Source organism: Myxocyprinus asiaticus, chromosome 6, assembly GCF_019703515.2.
Source record: "Myxocyprinus asiaticus isolate MX2 ecotype Aquarium Trade chromosome 6, UBuf_Myxa_2, whole genome shotgun sequence".
Classification (NCBI taxonomy): domain Eukaryota; kingdom Metazoa; phylum Chordata; class Actinopteri; order Cypriniformes; family Catostomidae; genus Myxocyprinus; species Myxocyprinus asiaticus.
In genome coordinates, this window is record NC_059349.1 from 1,403,088 (window position 1) to 1,425,550 (window position 22,463).

General features: G+C 41.4%; 1 protein-coding gene across 1 annotated transcript in view; it reads left to right on the forward strand.

Annotated features, from left to right (window-relative positions):
• Positions 1-22,463, forward strand: part of LOC127442862 (dynamin-3-like) — a 114,664-nt gene that overhangs the window by 89,474 nt on the left and 2,727 nt on the right. Inside the window, exons 16-20 of the mRNA XM_051701137.1 lie at positions 6,690-6,799; positions 9,525-9,636; positions 9,862-10,026; positions 11,377-11,615; positions 15,675-15,848. Of these exons, the coding sequence (XP_051557097.1) occupies positions 6,690-6,799; positions 9,525-9,636; positions 9,862-10,026; positions 11,377-11,615; positions 15,675-15,848 (800 nt within the window). The remainder of the gene's footprint in view (positions 1-6,689; positions 6,800-9,524; positions 9,637-9,861; positions 10,027-11,376; positions 11,616-15,674; positions 15,849-22,463) is intronic.

Sequence of the window (22,463 nt, forward strand, 5' to 3'; positions counted from 1 at the left end):
ATTTAATCTCGCTCTCGCTCTCCCTATGCTAAACTGAGGCAGGAAATGGGCCCCTCTGCAATGTGGGGAAAATATTTATGAAAGAAATACAGAGAGGAAGAACGTTTCACCATCCCTTTTAGGTTCACAATATTTCACGTACTGAAACATACTGTTTTTATATGGTGATTTCACAAAGATTTTTAAGAACATGTACAGATCATATTTCACTCCAAAACTGAATAAATAAATAAATAAGAAATTACATTTTTGCATGAAGAAAAGGAAGCCTATTTTAGGAGCATTACATTTTTTTAAAGGATAGTTGATGTAGAACATGCCCTTGGACGTTTTTTTTTTTTTTTTTTTTAAACAACATCAAGATTTGAGGGTAAAATTTTATGAATTTATAAGGAAAAGTGTACTTTATATCTTAGGTCTTGTAACAGGTCAAGTTTTTCATAAATTTTTATCATGTCTTTGCCTTCACTGGTTTATTGTAAAAGATCATGTAGTGACAAATGATGTTTGAAGTACATGAGGTCAGCACGTCCCACTGCAGGACATATCACCAAAAAAAAAAAAAAAAAAAAAAAAAGTATAATTTAAATGTACTGTGTACATATATAATGGTAGTATTTGTTGTACTGAATTTATGCTTATTTAAATAATAATAAAACAAATTAAATACAAAAATCATTGTGTCCAGACAGGATGATTTTCATTATTGTATTACAGTTTAATTTTCTTTATGAAAAATGTTATTTTCTTTTTCTTTTTAATTTTGAGGTGAATTTTCTTAATAAGATTTACCCAGTCATTAATAAAAAACTATTTAAACCCTTATTTTTTTTTGATAATTTACAGTATGGCATCCAAATCTATACTTGTTTCCTGAGGCTTTATATATAAAACTTGGTGTACAAGTGTGCGTAGGCACAACAGTCAGATGAATGAAATTGCGTATGATTGAAAGTTTTCAAATGTATAAAACCTTGGTATGCCAGAACCTGCGCAAAGTTCCCAATTATAAATCCCATTTAGCGAGAGATTGTGCATGCATGCACATGCTTTATTCCTCACTCCGAAATAACCATACATGGAGCTTACAATGCTTGTTTTTACTATGCATAACCTCATCTGCATATAATTACCATATGCATATTTGTCAGGAAGGATGAGACAAAAGATCCAAGTGCTGAGACAACGATCTGATATTTATTTAACAAAGACAGCAATGCAGGTAAAGCTTCGATGGGGGAACAACGACACCGACTGCAGCGTGGAGAAGGATGGTGTGTTCGTAATGGTCGTGTAGTGTAGATCCTCGAAGAATCCAGAGAGAGTAGTATGTTAGTCGGCTTGTGTGCAGTGAGGTATCGCTAAGGAGAAACTTAGGAGAAGCGTCAAAGGAGGCGAGGCAATGGGTAGGATGGTAACCACAATCCCGGCACACACAGCGCAGACTGGTAACCAATAAACAGAACACGATACTATGGCAGAGGGAGAGAGTGGTACGATACAGGACTCAAACAAACAATCGAGCGATGAACACAAAACAGAGTGAGGTAGATATAGCCAGGGACCTAATAGCGATCAGGTACCGCTGTTCGCAGCAAGCTGGAATGATCAGCGCTACCATGGATTGTGAGCGGTGCTATTGCCGTACCAGGCGGAGATGCAGCCAGTCAGGATGCTCCCTACAGTGCAGGTGTAGAACCGTGTGAGGATGTGGCTGTTCATTCCAAACTTCCTCAGCCGTCTCAGGAAGAAGAGGCGCTGATGAGCCTTCTTCACAACGACTTCAGTGTAGATGGACCATGTGAGTTCCTCAGTGATGTGGACACCCAGGAACTTGAAGCTGCTGACTCTCTCCACTGGTGCTCCATTGATGGTGATGGGACTGTGTTCTCTATCTCTTCTCCTGAAGTCCACCACAAGCTCCTTTGTCTTACTGACATTGCGGGAGAGGTTGTGCTCCTGACACCAGTGTGTCAGAGTGTGCACCTCCTCTCTGTAGGCTGTTTCATCATTGTCAGTGATCAGACCTACCACCATCATATCATCAGCAAACTTAATGATGGCATTGGAGCTGTGTGTTGCCACACAGTCATGTGTGTACAGGGAATACAGGAGTGGGCTGAGAACACAGCCCTGCGGGGCTCCAGTGTTGAGGGTCAGTGATGAGGAGATGTTACTGCCTATTCTAACCACCTGGCGTCTGCTTGACAGGAAGTCCAGGATCCAGCTGCACAGTGAGCTGTTTAAGCCCAGAGCTTCTTATCAAGCTTGGAGGGCACTATGGTGTTGAAAGCTGAGCTGTAGTCTACAAATAACATTCTCATATAAGTGTTCTTTTTTTCCAGGTGGGAGAGAGCAGTGTGTATTGTAGATGCAATGGCATCATCAGTGGTGCGGTTGTTGCGGTAAGCAAACTGCAATGGGTCTAGTGATGGAGAGCAGATGTAATCTCTCAAAGCATTTACTGATGATGGGGGTCAGAGCATCAGGACGCCAGTCATTTAAGCAAGTTATTTTGGATCGCTTTGGATCGCTTTGGAACAGGCACAATGGTGGATGTTTTAAAGCATGTGGGGACTACAGATAAAGAGAGGGAAAGGTTGAAAATGTCCATAAGAACACCAGCCAATTGGTTTGCGCACGCTCTGATGACACGGCCTGGAATGCCGTCTGGACCCTCGGCTTTGTGGATATTCACCCGTCGGAAGGATCGGGTTACATCCGCTACAGAGACGGAGAGTGAACTAACCTCTGTAGCTTCGGCCACAAGAGCTCTCTCCGCGAGGGCGGTGTTATTTCCCTCAAAACAAGCATAAAAAGTATTTAGCTCATCTGGGAGCGAGGCAGTGGTGTTCACGGCGGAGTTTTTATTCCCTTTAAAGTCCGCGATAATGTTTATTCCCTGCCACATGCTTCTAGAGTTGGTGGTGTTAAACTGTCCTTCAGTCTTGTTCCTGTACTGATGTTTTGCTGATCTGATTTTTTTGGAGGGCATAACTGGCTTGTTTATGCTCCTCCGCATTCCCGGAATTAAAAGCGGAGGTCCGCGCATCAAGTGCCGCGTGAACATCGCTATTAATCCAAGGTTTCTGGTTCAGATAGATCCGTATTGTTCTGGTCGGAACAACATCCTCTACGCACTTTCTGATGAAACACGTTCCACTATCAGCGTAAAGCTCGATGTCGTCATCAGAGGCAGACCGGAAATTCTCCCAGTCCACGTGATCAAAACAGTCTTGTAGCGTAGAGTCTGATTGGTCCAACCAGCTCTGGATCATTCTGAGGGTGGGTGCTTCCTGTTTCAGTTTCTGCCTGTTCCGAAGCAGAATGGAAGAGTGGTCCGATTTGCCAAATGGTGGGTGGGGGAGGGATTTGTAGCCGTCCCGGAAGGGAGAGTAGCAATGGTCCAAAACCCGGTCCCCTCGCGTGTTAAAACTAATGTGTTGGTGGTATTTTGGTGCAACTGATTTGAAACTGGCTTTATTAAAGTCCCCGGTCACAGGGTGCGCGGTTTCCTGCTTGCTTATAATCCCGTACAGTTCCTTGAGTGCCCGGTCTGTGTCGGCTCGTGGTGGGATGTACACAGCAGTGATAATGACCGCTGTGAATTCCCTCGGTAGCCAGAATGGTCGACACAGAAGCATGAGAAATTCCAGATCAGGAGAGCAGAAAGGCTTGATAGAATGTACGTTCCTTTGATCACACCAGGATTTGTTGATCATAAAACATACACCACCACCTCTGCTTTTACCTGAGAGGTCTTTCGCTCTGTCCGCTCGGTGCACGGAGAACCCTGCGGGTTCAATGGCTGAATCTGGAATCTCAGCAGACATCCAAGTTTCTGTTAGGCAGATAATGCAGCAGTCCCTCGTCTCTTGTTGGAAAGAGATCCGCGCTTTCAGCTCGCAGAGCTTGTTATCCAGAGACTGAACATTTGCCAGTAGAATACTGGGTAGCAGGGGTCAATTTGCGCGACGTCTTACTCTGATGAGAACGCCAGCTCTATTACCCCTTTTCCTCCTGCGTTTCCGCGGCCGGGCAGCCCAGACAAAGGGCTCCACTGGTGTGTTTGTAAACAGCGGGTCGGCATTGAGGAATTTGAAGTCCGGTTTATGGTGTGTAATTGCTGAACCAATGTCCAAAAGTGTTTGTCTGTCGTAGACAATAAGGCAGACAACATCCAATACAAAAAACATAAGAATTGTAAACAAAACAAACAAAACACTACAATGTTGTGTTGGAGCTCGCAACACAGCAGCCATACTCGGCGCCATCTCCAAGATTGTTGGTGCAGAGCAAAGTTTGCTAATATCAGAAATATCCACAGATAGACATTCTCTAACGTTAATGACTGTAGTGCTTTACTGATTGTTTAGATCAGTGTTACTATCAGAAATAATTAATAATTATTTCTTAAGTTATTAATTAATATTTAAATTAATTAATTGAATCTAACTCATTAGACCCTCATATGGGGCTCCAGTAAATGTAGTGCGCTATGTTTAGGAGCGGGTTTGGTTATTAGCAATAATTAATAATTATCAAAGATAATTATTAATTAATAAAATCAATAGAAAATTGATGAGAATCAATGTTATCTTTTTTAATCCTTTAAATCAACAATTATCAAAGATAATCACCAATCATTAACATCTATGATACATTAATATTAACACTAGCTTATTGATCCTTCAAAATCAACAATCGTCAAAGATAATTATCAATTATCAAAAATCAATAGAATATTAATAAGGATTAACACTGACGGGGCACCACCCTGGAATCAGGGACTAATAACCAGATAGTATAACAGTCTCAATATTAGATTGTTTTCTTAGGAAAATCGATATCCGAAGAATATCGATTTTCGGGGGGAAAAAAACAATGAATGAAGGCTTGAATCCGAGCACTGACATCCCGTCAGCATGACACAGGTGTATGCAAATCAAACCAAAACACTTCTCTTTGTAATATAACAAAGTATTTATGCAGTAATATCAATTAATAATTAATACAATGCAGTCAATAAACTTCCGACTTACAACTACAAACTAAACAGTGATATGATTAGATATGGAAATCAAAATAATCCTATAACACATGAGGGTGTGTGTGTGTGTGTGTGTGCGTAAGGAGGGACGCGCACAAAATGGCGGACGTGACTCTCGTGGAGAGTATGTCACGCGAGATTTCCGGCCAGAGAATATGGCCGTGAATGTGGGCGGAGAGAAACCAGTCAATGGCGTCTACCAGTTACCACGTGTATCCGCTTGTACAATAGCTTAGGGACAAAGCTGAGCTTTATCTACTAGCCAAAAATGTGTCCGAGAATGTTTGTGAGGGATCGCGCGCGCGCGTGTGTGTGGTTAGTACAAGAGAGAGAGAACTAAGTGACACCCCCAAAGCCGATTTCGCGATCGTGGGAGAGAAAGCAGCTGTTAGTTTATCACTCAGAGATGTGGTGGACGGCTCGTAAACCGTCCCGCGTTCTTTGATTCTTTAATGGATAAACTCAGTTTGCCGGTCTCACCCGCGATGGCGGAAATGCACAACAGCCCAATGTGGTTGGACCACAATACAGCAAATCAAATTTGTGATAATTAATACCCTGTGTATTAATAATGAGCGGACATGGCGGTCTGTAAACTGTACAAGCAATAACCTTGGTACACAAGAATAACACACTATAATATTCTATCTCTGCCCAGACGTAAACCTCTTACTTGAATCGCATGAGAATGCAGAATGTGTGTTCATCCGTCCTTTAACTCAGACTCGGTTCCTCGAGGCTCAGGTGATGACGGGAGGCCATTTTCTCGCTCTGTTGGCGGGCGGTATGGCTGCTGATTCTCAGCGGGCTGGCGGAGAAATCAGCGACTTTGACTTGATTGAAGACTGAAGAGAAATCTTTTCTCTTCACTTCTGCAAGCAAACGGATGAAGATGCGGATTGCTCGGCGGTCTCCTTCGGATCCGTTAGAGTGTTTGGTGGAACACAGAGTAATCTCAACTCGTCCAGCGAGATGGAGTTTGTATGGCCACAGTTTCAAGTCGGACGTTACTTCCTTGTGCCACGAGGCTGCACCTGAGAGCAGCGATGAGCTGTGTCTACACACGGCGAGCAAAGTTGCTGGAAGCAAATTCCGGAAGCATTTCAGAGGTATTTAGACTCCTGATGATGTCATGGTTGAGGTGCGTTCTGTTGTGTGCCTCATCCAACAGGAGTTGAGAGTTCGATCCTTTAGTGAGCAAGGCTTCATGGGATTTGTAGTCTGTTTTGGACTCCCTTTGTTTGATTTTGGCGCGATTTTTATCAGTATAATTTATGACTTATGTGGGGGCCTGAGTTAGGTTTTACGACTGTGTTAGGCCTGCCTTTGTCTTCTATCTGAATACATGAGGCCCAACATGACTGAATAGAATACTACAGGCAAACTGTTTTACTCACAGACTAAAAGCTGTTTATTTGTATACAGCATAGAGGCACAAGGCATAGAGATGTGTATTTGCTGAAGTAAACTTCATAAAGGAGCATGTCTGACTTTTGAGCGGATGAAGGGAAGTCGGGACTCTGGCGGCTGTTAGTCCTAGTGCCTGCTGAATTTAATCTCTGTCAGTGCGACTCCCCCTCTACGCCCCTGCTATTGCTTAATATACTATTGCTTATTCTGTGCATTCACGATCTCGCAGGAGAAAGAGAAGAAGTACATGCTGCCCTTGGATAACCTGAAGGTCAGAGATGTAGAGAAAAGCTTCATGTCCAGCAAACACATGTTTGCTATCTTCAACACAGAGCAACGGTAAGTGGTAAGCTACACAATGTGAATAAGTTAGAGATGTGTATGATAGAAACTTTTTAGCACTATAGAGCTCAACAGTTGGGTTCTGCAAGAAAAATAAATTATTTTTTCCATAGGCAAATTAATTTCTAACGATTACTTTAAAACCTTTGAAGACAGACCTACCATGAGCTTTGAGGTTGTTAAATTGATGGTACATGCTTCAGTTGAAGCTATCAGTCTGTTATTTCAACTTAAATTTTCAGAAATCATGTTTAATAGCGCAATTCCTGTTGAAGAACTACACTACATTTAAATTTAGTGCTTTTATCCAAAGCGACTTATAAATGAGGAACATAGTAAGCAATTTGTCATACAAAGGTCAACAACATCTGCAGTGTTTGTACTGCCAGGTTTTCAAGGTGGCTGAAGTAGTATAGGTGCTAGCCAGAAGAAAGAGTGGAACAGTAAGTGCAAGTTCAATAGTAAGTGCAATTATTGTGGATTGGTTAAGTGCTCGCAGAACAGATGTGTTTTCAGCTGGTTCTGAATGTTGAGTTGGTATCAGCAGTTCGTGTGGATGTTGGAAGCTCATTCAACTACAAAGGAACAGAGAAAGTGAACAATCGTGAAATAGACTTTGCACTTCTTTGTGGTGGTCCACGAATTAGTTCATGGACCACAGAGAGCGAGTTGAAGCATACAGTAGACCTGTAGAAGTGAACTGAATAAGTGTTTGCGGTTCCATTGGCTGTCCTGAATGCCAGAGTCAAAGCCTTGAATTTGATGCTGGCAGCTACAGGTAGCCAGTGAAGTGAAATCAAGAGTGGAGTGACATGAGCCCTTTTTGGCTGATTGAAGACCAGACCATACTGCTGCATTCTGGACCATCTGCAGTGGCTTATTTGTGTTAGTTGGTAGGCCAGCCAATAAAGCATTACAGTAGTTTAGTCTTGAAATGACCAGAACTTGGACCAGGAGCTGTGCAGCGTATTCAGACATAAAAGGTCAAAATTTTTGAATTGACAAGACCGGGCAGTAGATGAGATGTGGGTGGTAAAGTTAAGCTGGTCATCTACCACCAATCCCAGTCTCGGAGTTGTCAAGGTTTGTGTGAGTGTAGCTGTACCAAGATGTATAGTGAGGTTGTGGTCAACAGATGGGTTGGCTGGGATCACAAGGAGTTCTTTCTTGGCAAGGTTGAGCTGAAGGCGGCGTTCCTTCATCCAGGCCGGAATGTCCGAGAGGCAGGCAGAGATACGAGCTGAGACAGTAGAGTCTTCAGGTTGGAACGACAGGTAGTGCTGCATATCATCTGCATAGCAGTGGTCGGAAAAGCCATGTGCCTCATTGATCGGTCCGAGTGATGTTGTGTTCATCGAGAAGAGGAGGGGTCCAAGCAATGATCCTTGAAGAACACCAGTGGTCAGCAGGTGTAACTTGGACACCTCTCCTCTCCACGAGACCTTGAAAGATCTGCCAATGAGGTATAACTCAAACAATCCAAGCACAGTTCCTGTGATGCCCAGGTCATAGATCATGGACAGGAGGATCTTGTGGTTCACTGTGACGAATGCAGCCGACAAGTCAAGGAGGATGAGAATTTCAGTGCATGTGCAGTAAATGGTGACAGAAAGCCGGCAAACTGTTGTAGTTAGATATGACAGATTAGATGAAAGTGCAACACAAACAATCATAAATACAGACATATTCTTAGCTATACAATTATTATAATGATATGATTTAATAACATACCTGTAATAATGTTCAATATAAATGTTTGCTGCAAAGCCGTGAGTTGAAATGATCTCCTCAGTTCAGTCAGCTCTGTTGATGTCTTGAAGCCACAGCCATCTACGAGAACCCTCGAAATCATTTTTCAACAACGGAATTTGATAAAAGTGTATGGTTTGTGCATGGTTTTTGCCCCCACTTCTGTGTGTGACATAAGCAGTGACGTTGCCAGTGGATTGGTCTGTTTGTATATATCTGATTATTTTGGGAATAAAATTTAAATGTATTGTTTCTATACTTATAATCAACAACTTTAAAGGATTAGTTTTATATTTTTCCATAGTTTTTAATTCGATTACATCATTTGTGTTGCTCTATGGGATTGTAGTTTATTCCCTTATTAAAAGAAGTACACAGTCTTGTACCTTTTGTCTTTTGTCCGATTATTTTTTTTATTATATTTTTTGTATTATTTTTTCTCCAAATCAAAGTTTGTAATGTTATGATTCACTGTGGAGCTGGTTGGTGTGGTTCATGTCTTAGAACACTTTTAGTAAGGATTTTATAAAAAGTCTATGCAAAAAAATAAATGGGAAAAATACGTGCGCGTGTGTGACATAAGAGTAAATAAATGTTTTTCTCCTAGGAAGATTTGAAGCGTTTCTTTCTCAACACCAAATTTTTCAGAAACACTTCACATTAGTGGTGGTGGTGTAGTGGGCCAAAGCACAGAACTGGTAAGCAGAAGGTTGACTGTTCAATCCCCACAGCCACCTCTATTATGTCCTTGAACAAGGCACTTAATTCCATGTTGCTCTGGGGGATTGTCTCTGTAATAAGTGCACTGTAAGTCACTTTGGATAAAAGCATCTGCTAAATGCATAAATGTAAATTTTAAGAGGTAGTTGCAAATAGTGTACCAAGAGGGTTACAAGAATTGAAGGTTTCTTTACATACTTCAAAGTGATTTGAATTTGAGTGATTGCATGTTGCTGGTTTCTCTGCCACCCAGAAACGTCTTTAAGGACAATCGTTTTTTGGAGCTGGCCTGTGACACTCTGGAGGAGGTTGACAGCTGGAGAGCATCGCTCCTGCGTGCAGGGGTGTATCCCGAAAAGGCTGCAGTAAGTGACTGCTAATGTTACTTTTTGTAACCTAAAGAAACCTGTAGATATTACCTTTCAAAAGTTCTCCCTGATGTGATCATATAATATCTTTTTGTTTATCCTCCTTTTATATCACTTACTATACATCAGATTCCCTTACAACTTTCACCACTTACCATCTTTTTAACTTACTACTTCAACTTCTAGTTCTGTTCCTTCACTCTTTCCTCTACCCTTCGTCAGGTGGAGAGTGATAGTTCTGGTCCATCAGAGAACTTCTCTATGGATCCTCAGCTGGAGAGGAAGGTGGAGACCATCCGTAACCTGGTGGACTCCTACATGGCCATCGTCAGCAAATGCATCCGTGACCTTATGCCCAAAAGCATTATGCACCTCATGATCAACAATGTAAGACCCAAAATCATGTCTGCCAATACAACATATACTTTAGGCTGTCCATGAAAAGGAGGTTGTCTAAGCAGTTCCCTGTATGTTCTGGCTCACATGGTCTCTACATGCATTGAGTTTCTCTGATGATATTTGTGATCAATAGTTGAAGGAAACAATATTTCAAGCTCTTTAACAGTCACACATGTAACTGAACTGTTAAATTGGTAGAGAAGGAGGGAAAATAAAAATGAAATGAAATAGAGCAATAACAAACAACCTTTTCTTGGCATGACTGGTACACTCTGAGAATCATGTACAATCAGTAATCTGATCGCATTGTTTTTTTACATACCAAGGCTACCAATAAGGCTACCACTAAAGGCCAAAGGCTACTTGGGTTGTATGCAGTGCTGATCGCTCTGCGCACAGTATACGTGAAGCAAATTTTGTCATCAGCACAGTCTGATTTTCTGGACACACGGACAGACCTCATCTGTGTGTGTCATCAAGGCAGGCACACATAAGCCTGCCTTGACTGTACTAAAAGAGTATCACAAATCAGTCGTGGTGCACATGCGTCGAATCCGTTCATATTCACTCGTGGTCAAAAGAGTAAAATTTGAAAAACCGCATTGTGCTGTTATTATCCCTTTAACAACATAAGCTGAAAGACAATTTCTTTCATGTGTAAGCAAAATGGTCATTATAACTGAAATTCACCCAAATTAATCAAATTCAATCCAAATAGAATCGAACTGAGAGCTTGCGATTCAAAATCGAATCGGGAAATCTTTATCAATACCCAGCCCTAAGGGATGTCAATAGATCAAACTAATACTGGCTGCCCACCCTGCACTACCTGTAGGTATGCCACTGGTATTCATTAATTAAGTGCTGGTTTCAAATGGTTTTCTTTCTTTTTTTTTATCTGTCAAAATGACAGGAAAATATTAATGGATGACTGACAAGCGCTTTTGAAAGCGATCTCTCACTCACACACACAAGCATGTGCTGAGAGAGAAAGAGAGTATGTGCATTTGTGAGAAAAGCTGCTTATATATCAGGTAAAGATGGATAAAATGAAAACAGATATTCTGATAGCAACTGATATAAACTGATAAAATGTTTATGTTTTCAAACTGGTCTAAGAAGCACCATACACAACATGTGCAACCACATCCTTATGAAAATGTAATCATACTCAGAAACATAAAATGATGACACTGATACCAAGTACGAGTATTTACCCACCAGTATCGGCCTGATACGAGGACTACCGAATTGTTGCATCTCTGTTATTATACTGTATATTTGAGTATAATCTGCATGATAGTATGACCTAATAAACATCCTGCTCTTTTTCTGAAGGTTAAAGACTTCATTAATGCGGAGCTTCTGGCTCAGCTTTATTCAGCTGGAGATCAGAATGCTCTGATGGATGAGTCTCAGGATCAGGTACAACGCAGGGAAGAAGTTCTGCGCACTCATCATGCCCTGAAGGAGGCGCTAGCTATCATTGGAGATATTTCCACCACCACTATCTCAACTCCACTGCCTCCCCCTGTAGACAACTCATGGCTACATGCTGGCTCTGGTGGCTCTCGCAGGTAACTCTTCAAGTGTGACCTTTATACTGGGGGACTTATGGAATAGGGTGAAAACAAAATCACTCATACCAGAGGGTGGTTACTCAAAGTATTACTATTGAAAAAAGGGAGGATAGAAGGTGTGTTGGGGTTCACAGTTCTGTATGCTAAGCGGATCAGCAATATTTTCATTCCTAGTCAGTCACTTCCTAGAACAGAGAGGACAGTTTATTCACTAGAGATCATACCATTTCTTTAGTTCCCACCACCAATAAGTAGTGATGTTGAAAAGGTGTTGAATGATAAAGTGGAAGTCCTGTTATGCCAGGAAACATTGTGCCAAGTCATTACAGAACTGTAGGCTGCTTCTGGTTTCAAAACCATTGCAGTTCTACTGAACCATAACTCTGATTCATCCATTGTACTGTTTCCCCAATAGCCTGTTGGCAAGCCTCAATAGGGCCACTTGATAGGGCTTGAGATATCAATATATTGTGCTGTGGAGTGGGCTCTGCTCACTTGTTCAGAAATACTCCATTGCCGTCTTTAAGTAGATCAAAGGGACTGCTTTTTCAGTGATTGTATATGGCTCCAACCTAGTAGATGCCAAAAAAAATATATATAATAATAATAATTGCTGTTAGGTATCAAGAAAAAAAAAACACTGTAAGGTACCAAGACAACAACTTGCTCCTAGTGACATTAATACTCAGACTGCACCTAAGTTTAGAATTGGAGAGAACTCAGAGTAAGGTTTTTCTTACCAGTGAGCGGGGAGTGAGTGAGGAGCCGGAAATGGAAAACTCTGTGTGGAGTTGGAGCAAATTCATTTCAGAATGCTTTGAGAGAGTGGAGAAATTGTTGATTCGCCACTCCTCTAACATACACTGCGTCACACTCACATACAGCATGTTTTGGTGCCTTTCATGCTCCTTCACCTCTTAACTGCAGCAAATAAGTAATGAAAGAAAACTAGAAAATATAGAATATCACAACTCTCCCTGTCCTGTCTCTGAGCCAAACTCACAACCAAAGCTCAGTTAAGGAACATCTGACATTTTTGTAAAAGCAAAGCATCACTACTGCTATAAAAAAAACAGTGTGTCACTTTTACAAGAGATCAGTCTCCCATTCTCCTACAAGAGCATGTACCAGTAGCTGTGCAGCATATTTAGTACGGATCTGATTTTCAGCACTGGTGCCCCCCAGGGATGTGTGCTCTCCCCACTACTCTTCTCCCTCTACACCAATGACTGCATCAACAAGGACCCCTCTGTCAAGCTCCTGAAGTTTGCAGATGACACCACTGTCATCGGCCTCAACCGAGATTACGATGAGTCTGCATACAGAAGGGAGGTTGAACAGCTGGCTGTCTGGTGCAGTCAAAACAACCTTGAGCTGGACACGCTGAAAACAGTGGAGATGATTGTGGACTTTAGGAGGAACACTCCAACACTGACCCCCCTCACCATTCTAAACAGCACTGTGGCAGCAGTGGAGTCATTCAGGTTCCTGGCACTACCATCTCACAGGACCTGAAGTGGGAGACACACATTGACTCCATTGTGAAAAAGGCCCAGCAGAGGTTGTACTTCCTTTGCCAGCTGAGGAAGTTCAACCTGCCACAGGCGCTGCTGATACAGTTCCACTCAGCAGTCATTGAGTCTGTCCTCTGCACTTCAATAACTGTCTGGTCTGGTTCAGCTACGAAATCAGACATCAGAAGACTACAAAGGACAGTTCGGACTGCTGAGAGGATTATTGGTTGCCCCCTGCCCCCCCTTCAAGAACTATACACTTCCAGAGTGAGGAAAAAGGCTGGAAAAATCACTCTGGACCCCACTCACCCTGCCCATTACCTTTTTGAACTGTTGCCTTCTGGCCGACGCTTCAGAGCTCTGAGAACTAGAACCGTCAGGCACAGGAACAGTTTTTTTCCCTCAGGCTATCCATCTCATGATAAATTTGATAAATTGCCCCATTGAGCAATAACTATGTGCAATACACAGTTTAGTCTTTTTTTTATATTTATCCAACACATCCAACCTCTTCTGCCATTTCATTCCTCTGAGAGGGAAAAAAAAATTGTGTACTGTACATAACAGATAACAGATTTGTATTAGATTGTACTACGTATGTGTATGTGTGTATGTATATATGTGTGTGTCTGTGTGTGTATGTACGTATGTGTATAACTATTTTCTATTTTTTATTATTATCTATATCTTGCTGCTGTTTTTGTATTGTTTTTGTATTGTTGTACACTGGAAGCTCCTGTCACCAAGACAAATTCCTTGTATGTGTAAGCATACTTGGCAATAAAGCTGATTCTGATCAGAGAGCGTAGGCAGGAGGATCTGATGATTCACTGTTTCAAAGACAGTAGACAGGTCTAGCAAGATGAGGACAGATGATTTGAAAGTAGCTTTCAGCGTTTGCAAGGTTTCAGCGAAAGACAGCAGGGCGATTTCTATGAGGCACCCCAGTGGTTAACTGATAACTTAGACACTCTTCCTCTTTAAAAAGTACCTTGAAAGATCTGCCCATGAGGTAGGACTCAAGTCATTGGAGTGCAGTTTCTGTGATGCCCAGATAAGAGAGGTCTAGCAAGATGTGTACGGAATCTGGGTTTGAGTGACAGATAGCAGGGCAATTTCTATGAGGCACCCCAGTGATTAGCTGATAATTTAATAATAGCCTTAAAAGATAGATCCCTTGACTTTTTTAAACAAAGCTTGATGGCTTTGTAAAATACCAACTGTCACTCGCGTTTGCATACACCGATCAGCCACAACATTAAAACCACCTGCCTAATATTGTGTAGGTCCCCCTCGTGCTGCCAAAACAGTGCTAACCCGCTTCTCAGAAAAGCATTCTGAGATGCTGTTTTTCTCACCACAATTGTACAGAGCGGTTATCTGTATATTTTGTCAGTTCAAACCAGTCTGGCCATTCTCTGTTGATCTCTCTCATCAACAAGGCATTTCCATCCTCAGAACTGCCACTCACTGGATTTTGTTTTTGGCACAATTCTGAGTAAATTCTAGAGATTAGCCAGACTGGTTCGAACTGACAAAGTCTACGGTGCTTTGGCGGCACGAAGGGGACCATTAGGCAGATGGTTTTAATGTTATCGCTGATCGGTGTATATGCGCTCGTACCTTGGGGGAATCCCGGAGTTTTACGTAAGAAGGAAACCCCACTATTGCAGCGCAGTTCCGCTGTAGGTCCCCATGCAAACCTAAGTAAACAAAAACAGCAATAAATCTGTTATTTTATTATCCATTGCTTTCTTTATTTACAGATATTGCAAAGTCTTCCTCGGATGTTTTTTCTTTACACAAGCATTACGGGGAAATTCCATTACTGTGGAGAAAGCTGCTTACTGACTGTGCCGCATGTATACGAGACTAAAGAGTATGCTGCTTATACAGTGCATGTAAACCAGAACGCTGCTTTCTCACAATAAGCCTCTTTCTGGAGTCCATGTTAATGTAGTCATTAATGGGCAAGGATCCTCAGCTGTGACGCAGCTATAAAATTGCTTCTGCCTTTCACCTCCACATAGTTGTGTGAAGCAGGATTTACAAAGTTGACTGTGCTGAACAATAAATATGGTAGTCGTGCAATTCGAAGACAATTTCAGACTGTCCCTTGCCAGTGCTTCTTTTCAGAACAGTGCAAGCTCATACTTCACTGATAGGCCACATTTGACTGCATTTCTTTCTAGACGCATATAATTAAGCATATACAAAATAATTATTCACCTTAATTGATTTATTGTTCTTTTTTTAACGGTTCATTGTTCTTTACTTTATTCAAGTTCAAATTCATATTCAAGTTCTTATTCTTCAGTTTCTTAATGCCTCATCATAAAAGGACATATTACAAAAATATAACTAATACAATATACTGTATATTAAAAAAACGTAAAAAACTCAAAATAAAATATATACAGTATATATATTACTGATACTAACTCATAATAATATAATCTAATTTTTTTTTTTATAAAGTTACATTTTGCAGTTTTTCCCCCTCTGTATTCTTTGCTGTGAGCATCTCTTCTTGTCTTTGCAGGTCTCCTCCGCCTAGTCCTACTGCTCCACGCAGGATGTCTGCTGGCCAGAGACCTGCCGGTAGGGGGGCCCCACCACCTCCATCTCGCCCAGGACCGTTAGGACCCTTAAATAACAATGCTGACAGTCCACAAGTTCCCAGTCGGCCCAACAGGGCGCCTCCTAGCATTCCCAGGTGAGACCTTACCCACCAGCTCTATTAGATAAGCCCTTTTTTGTGCTTTTGTCTCCAGCTAGTGATCCCTTTACTGTCTACATTCTTTCTGTCTCTTAATAAAATTACATTACATTATGAAAAAATATTTCAAAGTTGAATTAGGTATTCTTTCTATATGCCATGGTATTGTTTTAGGCCAAAAACATACTCTAGGCAGGTACGCACCATGACAGCAGTTGACGTAAAAGAGAAAAGTTACTGTAGAAGAAGACCCCCCCACTGTGGCAATGCTGATAATGCAGTTTGTATTTACATTGCTTTATACACTGTCTGGCCAAAAACTAAAAGTAGCATACTCTAATATTTCGTTAGAACACATTTATCTTTGATTATGGCACGCATTCATCAACCTTATGCAACGTCACAACATTTATTTCCGTCCAGAGTTACATTAAAATTTGGATGAGATCTTGTATTGATGACAGGAGAGTCGAACCACTCCGTAAAGTCTTCTCCAGCACATCCCAAAGACTTTCGGTGGGATTAAGATTAGGAATCTGTGGTGGCCAATTCATGTGTGAAAATGATCCCTCATACTCCCTGAACCGCTCTTTCACAATTTGAGCCCAATGAATCTTAGCATTTTCGTCCTAGAATATGCCCGTGCCATCAGGGAAGAAAAAATCCATTGATGGAATAACCTGGTCATTCAGTACATTCAGGTAGTCAGCTGACTTCATTTTATTGCCCATAACATTGCTGAGCCTAGACCTGACCAATTGAACAACCCCTGATCATAACACTGCCTCTAGAGGGTTGTTCAGTGGGCACTATGCATGACGGGTGCATCGCTTCATGCGCTTCCCTTCTTACCCTGACGTGCCCATCGCTTTGGAATAGGGTAAATCGGGACTCGTCAGACCACATGACCTTTTTCCATTGCTCCATAGACCAGTCTTTATATTTGAAGTCGTTTTTTCCGATTAGCCTCACTAACAATTGGCTTTCTTGTGGCCACACAGCTGTTTATTCCCAATCCTGTAAATTCTCGTCACATTGTGCGCTTGGAAATGATCTTACTTTCACTATTAAGCATAGCCGTGAGTTCTACTGTCGATTTTTACGATGTGACTTCAAGCGCTTTAGTGATCTCCGTTCATGATCATTCAAGATTTTTTTTCTGACCACATTTCTTCCACAAAGCTGACGGTTCACCACTATCCTTCCAGGTTTTAATGCATTGGACATTTCTTAACCCAATTCCAGTTATTTCAGCAATCTCCTTTGCTTGATGCAGGCCAATAATTTGCCCCTTCTGAAATACAGTAACATCTTTTCCACGACCAAGGGATATGTCTTCTGACATGGTTGTTTAAGAAATGAGAAGCTACACACTGCATCAGTTAGGGTTTTTTTACGATTAACATTTTTATTTATTAAACACAGGAAAACAAAACATAATTATAAATACACAAAATCAACTTTAACATCCACTACCACCCCTCCTCCTCCCCAACCCCACCCCAAACCTCAACAAACATCTCTGTGGTCTTAGATGAACACATATAGAAGAATACAAAAACAAAAACCAAACAACTAAAAGAGGAAAAAAGATAATAATAATAATAATAATAAAAATAATAATAAAAATACATATATATACAAATATAAAAATCACACACACTGACAATTACCCCTCTCTCTCCACTATTCCACCCGAGAACCCTCCAAGAATGCTAAATATCCACCCCATTTTCCCACAAACAGATCCGGATTCCCCAGTCTTCTATAAGACCCCTCCTCTAAGGCCGCCACTCTCCCCATCTCCGAGCACCATTCCTGAAACGGGGGTGCTCCAACCGACTTCCAACCCCTCAAAATCACCCGCCTGGCGACCATAACACAGGTCAGGACCCAATCCTCCACATGTTTATTCTCCACATTAATTTCTGCCCCATCTCCCAAAATACAGAGTCTGGGGCAAAATGAAACCTGAGTGCCCAAGACCTTACATACAAAATTCTGAACTCTCAACCAAAACCCCTGGATCTCAACGCACCTCCAAAAAACTTGGGTTATATCTCCATCCTCCGATTGGCATCGCCAGCAGGTAGGTGTTTCTTTAAGACCAAGCCTATACAGTTTAGAGGGGGTCCAATAGAACCTATGTAAAATCTTGAACTGAATAAGGCGAACTCTTGCATCTCTAGATACAGACTTGACATTTTTCAGAATCTTAGTCCACACTCCATCCTCCAATACCAAATCCAAATCTTTCTCCCATAATCTCTTAATAGAAGTTAAGGCTCCGTCCCCATACTCTGAATTAACAGGGAGTAGTACACTGATGCCTCATGACCTTTTCCAAAAGCCGCAATCACCTCACCCAAAGCATCTGCCTCCATAGGGGGATGTGTGCTACTCCCAAAAAAAAAAAAATAATCTTGGGTAGGCCTAGCCCTCCTTTGTCTATTGGCCTATGTAACTTATTAAAATGCAATCTGGGACATTTACCATTCCAAATGAAGGACTTTGCTATGCTATGAAATTCCTTGAAATAAGAGAGAGGGACATCTACAGGGAGAGATTGTAGCAGGTAGTTAAATTTTGGAATACAGTTCATTTTAATAACATTAACCTTCCCAATCATAGATAAATGTAATGAAGCCCACCTGCCCACATCGCTCGAAAATCTTTTTATTAAAGGGTCAAAATGAACTCTAATTAAATCAGACAATTTTGCTGGGAATAAAATCCCCAAATATTTAATGCCCTGTTTGGGCCATTGGAAGGCGCCCGGCTGAAAAGCCGTTACTGGACAGTACGCTGTCAAAGCCAAAGCTTCGGATTTAGACCAATTGACTTTGTATCCTGAGAATTTGGAAAAGGAATTAATAATTCTGTGGAGGCAAGGCATAGATCTAGTAGGTTCAGAGACAAATAATAAAATATCATCTGCATAAAGCAGAAGCTTATGCGCCACACCTCCCGCCACCACCCCTGGGAAATCATCCTCCTTTCTTATCGTGGCTGCTAATGGTTCCAGGGCAAGACAGAACAATAATGGGGAAAGAGGGCAGCCCTGCCGAGTGCCCCTATTCAGAGTAAAATAAATTGAAATTAATCCATTTGTTTGTACCGCTGCTACAGGGTGTTTATAAAGTAACTTAATCCAACCAATAAATGTACTCCCGAACCCATACATTTCCAAAATCTTAAAAAGATAATCCCATTCTACCATATCAAACGCCTTTTCGGCGTCAAGTGAGATGGCAGCGACCGGAGACTGATCATTCGCCACTGACCACATGATATTGATGAGATGCCTGATGTTATCAGAAGAGCTACGGCCCCGAATAAATCCCACCTGATCTATATGTATAAGAGATGTCATAACTTTACTTAATCAGTTAGCCAAAATTTTTGACAATATTTTTACATCTAGTTGGATCAGGGAGATTGGACGGTAACTTTTACACTCGCTTGGATCTTTGTCCTTTTTAAGAATCAGACTGATCCGGGCTTTCGTCATGGTTGGAGGAAGCTTTCCGTTCTTTAATGATTCCGTATAAACTTCTAGCAAAAGTGGAGCCAGTTCTGTAGCATAGGATCTGAAAAATTCTGTGGCAAAACCGTCTGGCCTCGGAGCTTTGCCAGTAGGTAGGGACTTAATTACCTCGTCAAGCTCCTCCAAGGTTATCTCAGAATCAAGAGAGTTTTTGTGCTCAATCGTCAATTTAGGAAGATCTAATGGTTCCATAAAGTTTCTAATATCTTCATCAGTAGACGAAGACATGGAACTATAAAGATCAAGATAGAATTCTTTAAACGCAATATTAATATCAATGGCTGAGGTAAAAATTTCACCACCAGCAGATTTCACTGAGGGAATGATAGAAAGAGACTCTCTCTGCTTTATATATCTAGCCAAAAGCTTCCCTGCTTTGTCACCCGACTCAAAGTATGACTGTCTTGCCCTGAATAACCAAAACTCCACTTTCCGTGACAAAATAGTATTATACCTATATTTCAATCGGGTCAATTCTCTGAGGCCATCAGATGACATACGGCGCTTCAGCTCTGTCTCGGCACTTTTAATATTCCCTTCCAACTCCACGAGTTCTCGTGCTTTGGATTTTTTGATGAATGAGTCATACTGTATGATCCGACCCCTAAGAACCGCCTTAAGTGCCTCCCAAGCCACGCCCACAGAGGATACAGAGGCCCAGTTGGTCTCCATATAAACATTGATTTCAGTCTTTAACATTTGTTGGAAATCAGGATTTTGCAAAAGGGACACATTAAGGTGCCAACTATATGATTTCTTTCTCTCTGTATATGGCAACACCGCTAAACTCACCAGGGCGTGATCTGAGACTAAAATGTTTCCAATTGAGCAATCGACAATAGATGAAATGAGGGATTAGGATATAAAAAAGAAATCTATTCTAGAATAAATCTTATGGACTGATGAAAAAAATGTATAGTCCCTACCAGATGGGTCCAGAAGTCTCCAAATATCTGTAAGACCAAGATTTTTACACATCCTGTGAAGCGTCACTGTTGCTCTAGTGGTACACACTTTTGCTTCACTGTGATCAATGACTGCTTCCATCAAAAGATTAAAGCCTCCTCCCAACATTATATCATGAGGGGTGCCAGCAGCTTGCAACATCCCTTCAAGATCTACAAAAAAGCCCTGATCATCAGCGTTAGGTGCGTAAATATTAGCCAAAATCAACCTTTGCCCTTGAATTTCAGTTAAAACAATAATGACCTAATTTATCTTTAGTCTGTTTGAGACATTTTAATTGTAGATGTTTATTTACCAATATAATGACTCCCTTGCTCTTACTTGAGCCAGCACTAAAAAAAACGTCCACCCCATATCTTCCCAAATTTTTCAGCTTCCTGCGGGGAGAGATATGTTTCTTGAAGAAACACAATATCGTATTTCTTACGTTTAAGAAAAGTAATAACTTTCCTTCTTTTTATGGGGTGCCCCAACCCATTTACATTCCATGTGGAGAGAGATAGTACACTCATATTAACAACTGAAATATTGATATAATAAAAAAAATTAACTGTGTGTTAAAAACAAAATTATACAGACCACATTCCCCATTAGTGAAACAATCAAACCCCGAACTTCCCCCCGAACAAAACAAACAGAAAAAAGAAAAACGTGCGCATTAACCCCGCGCACAACAGCGCCAACCGGCGACAATCCCTCTAAACTCAAAAGGTCCATGAACGCCCACGAGTCCCCACGACAACTTTGCCATCAGTTTTGCTCAATTTTGCCTCACAAATTTGTGAGGTAAAATTACATAACAGAAAATACTTTGTGAAATAAACCCAGTCAATAGGAAGAATGAACACAAAGAACGTGTAGATTCATTCACAGAACTGTCTCAAGGATGTGATCTTGCACAAAACAAATTCCAGCTGATATAAAACCGTTCAGATTCCTCGGACAGACAAAGGAATGTTCAGTGAGCCAGCTGTTATGAGTTCAGCGGATGACGTAATCATTCAATGTCCCGTAAAAAAACTCAAAACAAACTACAGCCAGCAGGAGGAATAAGCACGAAGAATGAACAGATTAATCCACAGCCGTTCCAAAGGAGTGTTATTCAATAGAACAAGCTCCAGCCGCTAGGCGGAACCAATACAAAAAGAAACAAAACCGGCATCCCGGTTCCCCTGGTGATCGAGTCAATTCACTCGGAGGCTGCATAAAAGTATATTCCAATCTGTCAACTTTATAAAAGACATCCGTTGTGTGAGCATGTAGATATTTTGCGGTCATCCGTAGTGTCTATCCTCAATCTGTCCGGGAACTTCAATGCAAAAGTTTCTTTAAGGAAAAGTGTAATTCACAAAACAAGCTCCAGCCGCTAGGCGGAGCCAACGCAACAAAAAAAAAATAAATGTCGCCCAGCTTCCTCAGAGTAAGTACAGCGAGTACTATCCACTGGTTTACTCAGACAATGATTCAATAAAAGACATTGCCTGTTTTGGACATGTAAATACTTTGCGACGACCTTCGTTTCTATTCTCAGTTTGGCAGGAAACATCAGAGCAAACGAGATCTTTTTCTGATGTAAGAGTTTCTTACATTCCTTGAACCGATTGCATTTCTCCCGTCGAACTCGCAAAGTCCGGGAACAAGAAAATAGTATGGTTCTTCCAAGAAAGCTTCCCTTTGCTCCTCGCCTGGCGCAACACAAGATCTTTATCGGATGATCTCAGAAATCTGGCCAGAATCGATCGGGGCCTGTCTCCCTCAGCAGATCTGTGAGCTCACTTGATTTCCAACTTGTGGCCTGTTATGTCGAGCAGACTCGGGAAAAGCTCCTCTAGGAATTTCACCATATCTCTGCCCTCCTCATGCTCAGGAATTCCAACAATTCAAACATTATTCCTGCGGCTTCTATTCTCAAGATCTTCAAGCTTTTCAAGGAGATGTTCCAAATCAACTTTGGTCGCAGGTGGATTAGCGGTTAATTCCCTCTCCGAAGATTCCAGAAAATCGATTCGTTTTTCAACATCAGTCACTCTTGTGACTAGCTCAGAGAATTTTATTTCCATCGCCGTTATCGATCGACGTATTACAGCGAGATCCTCCAA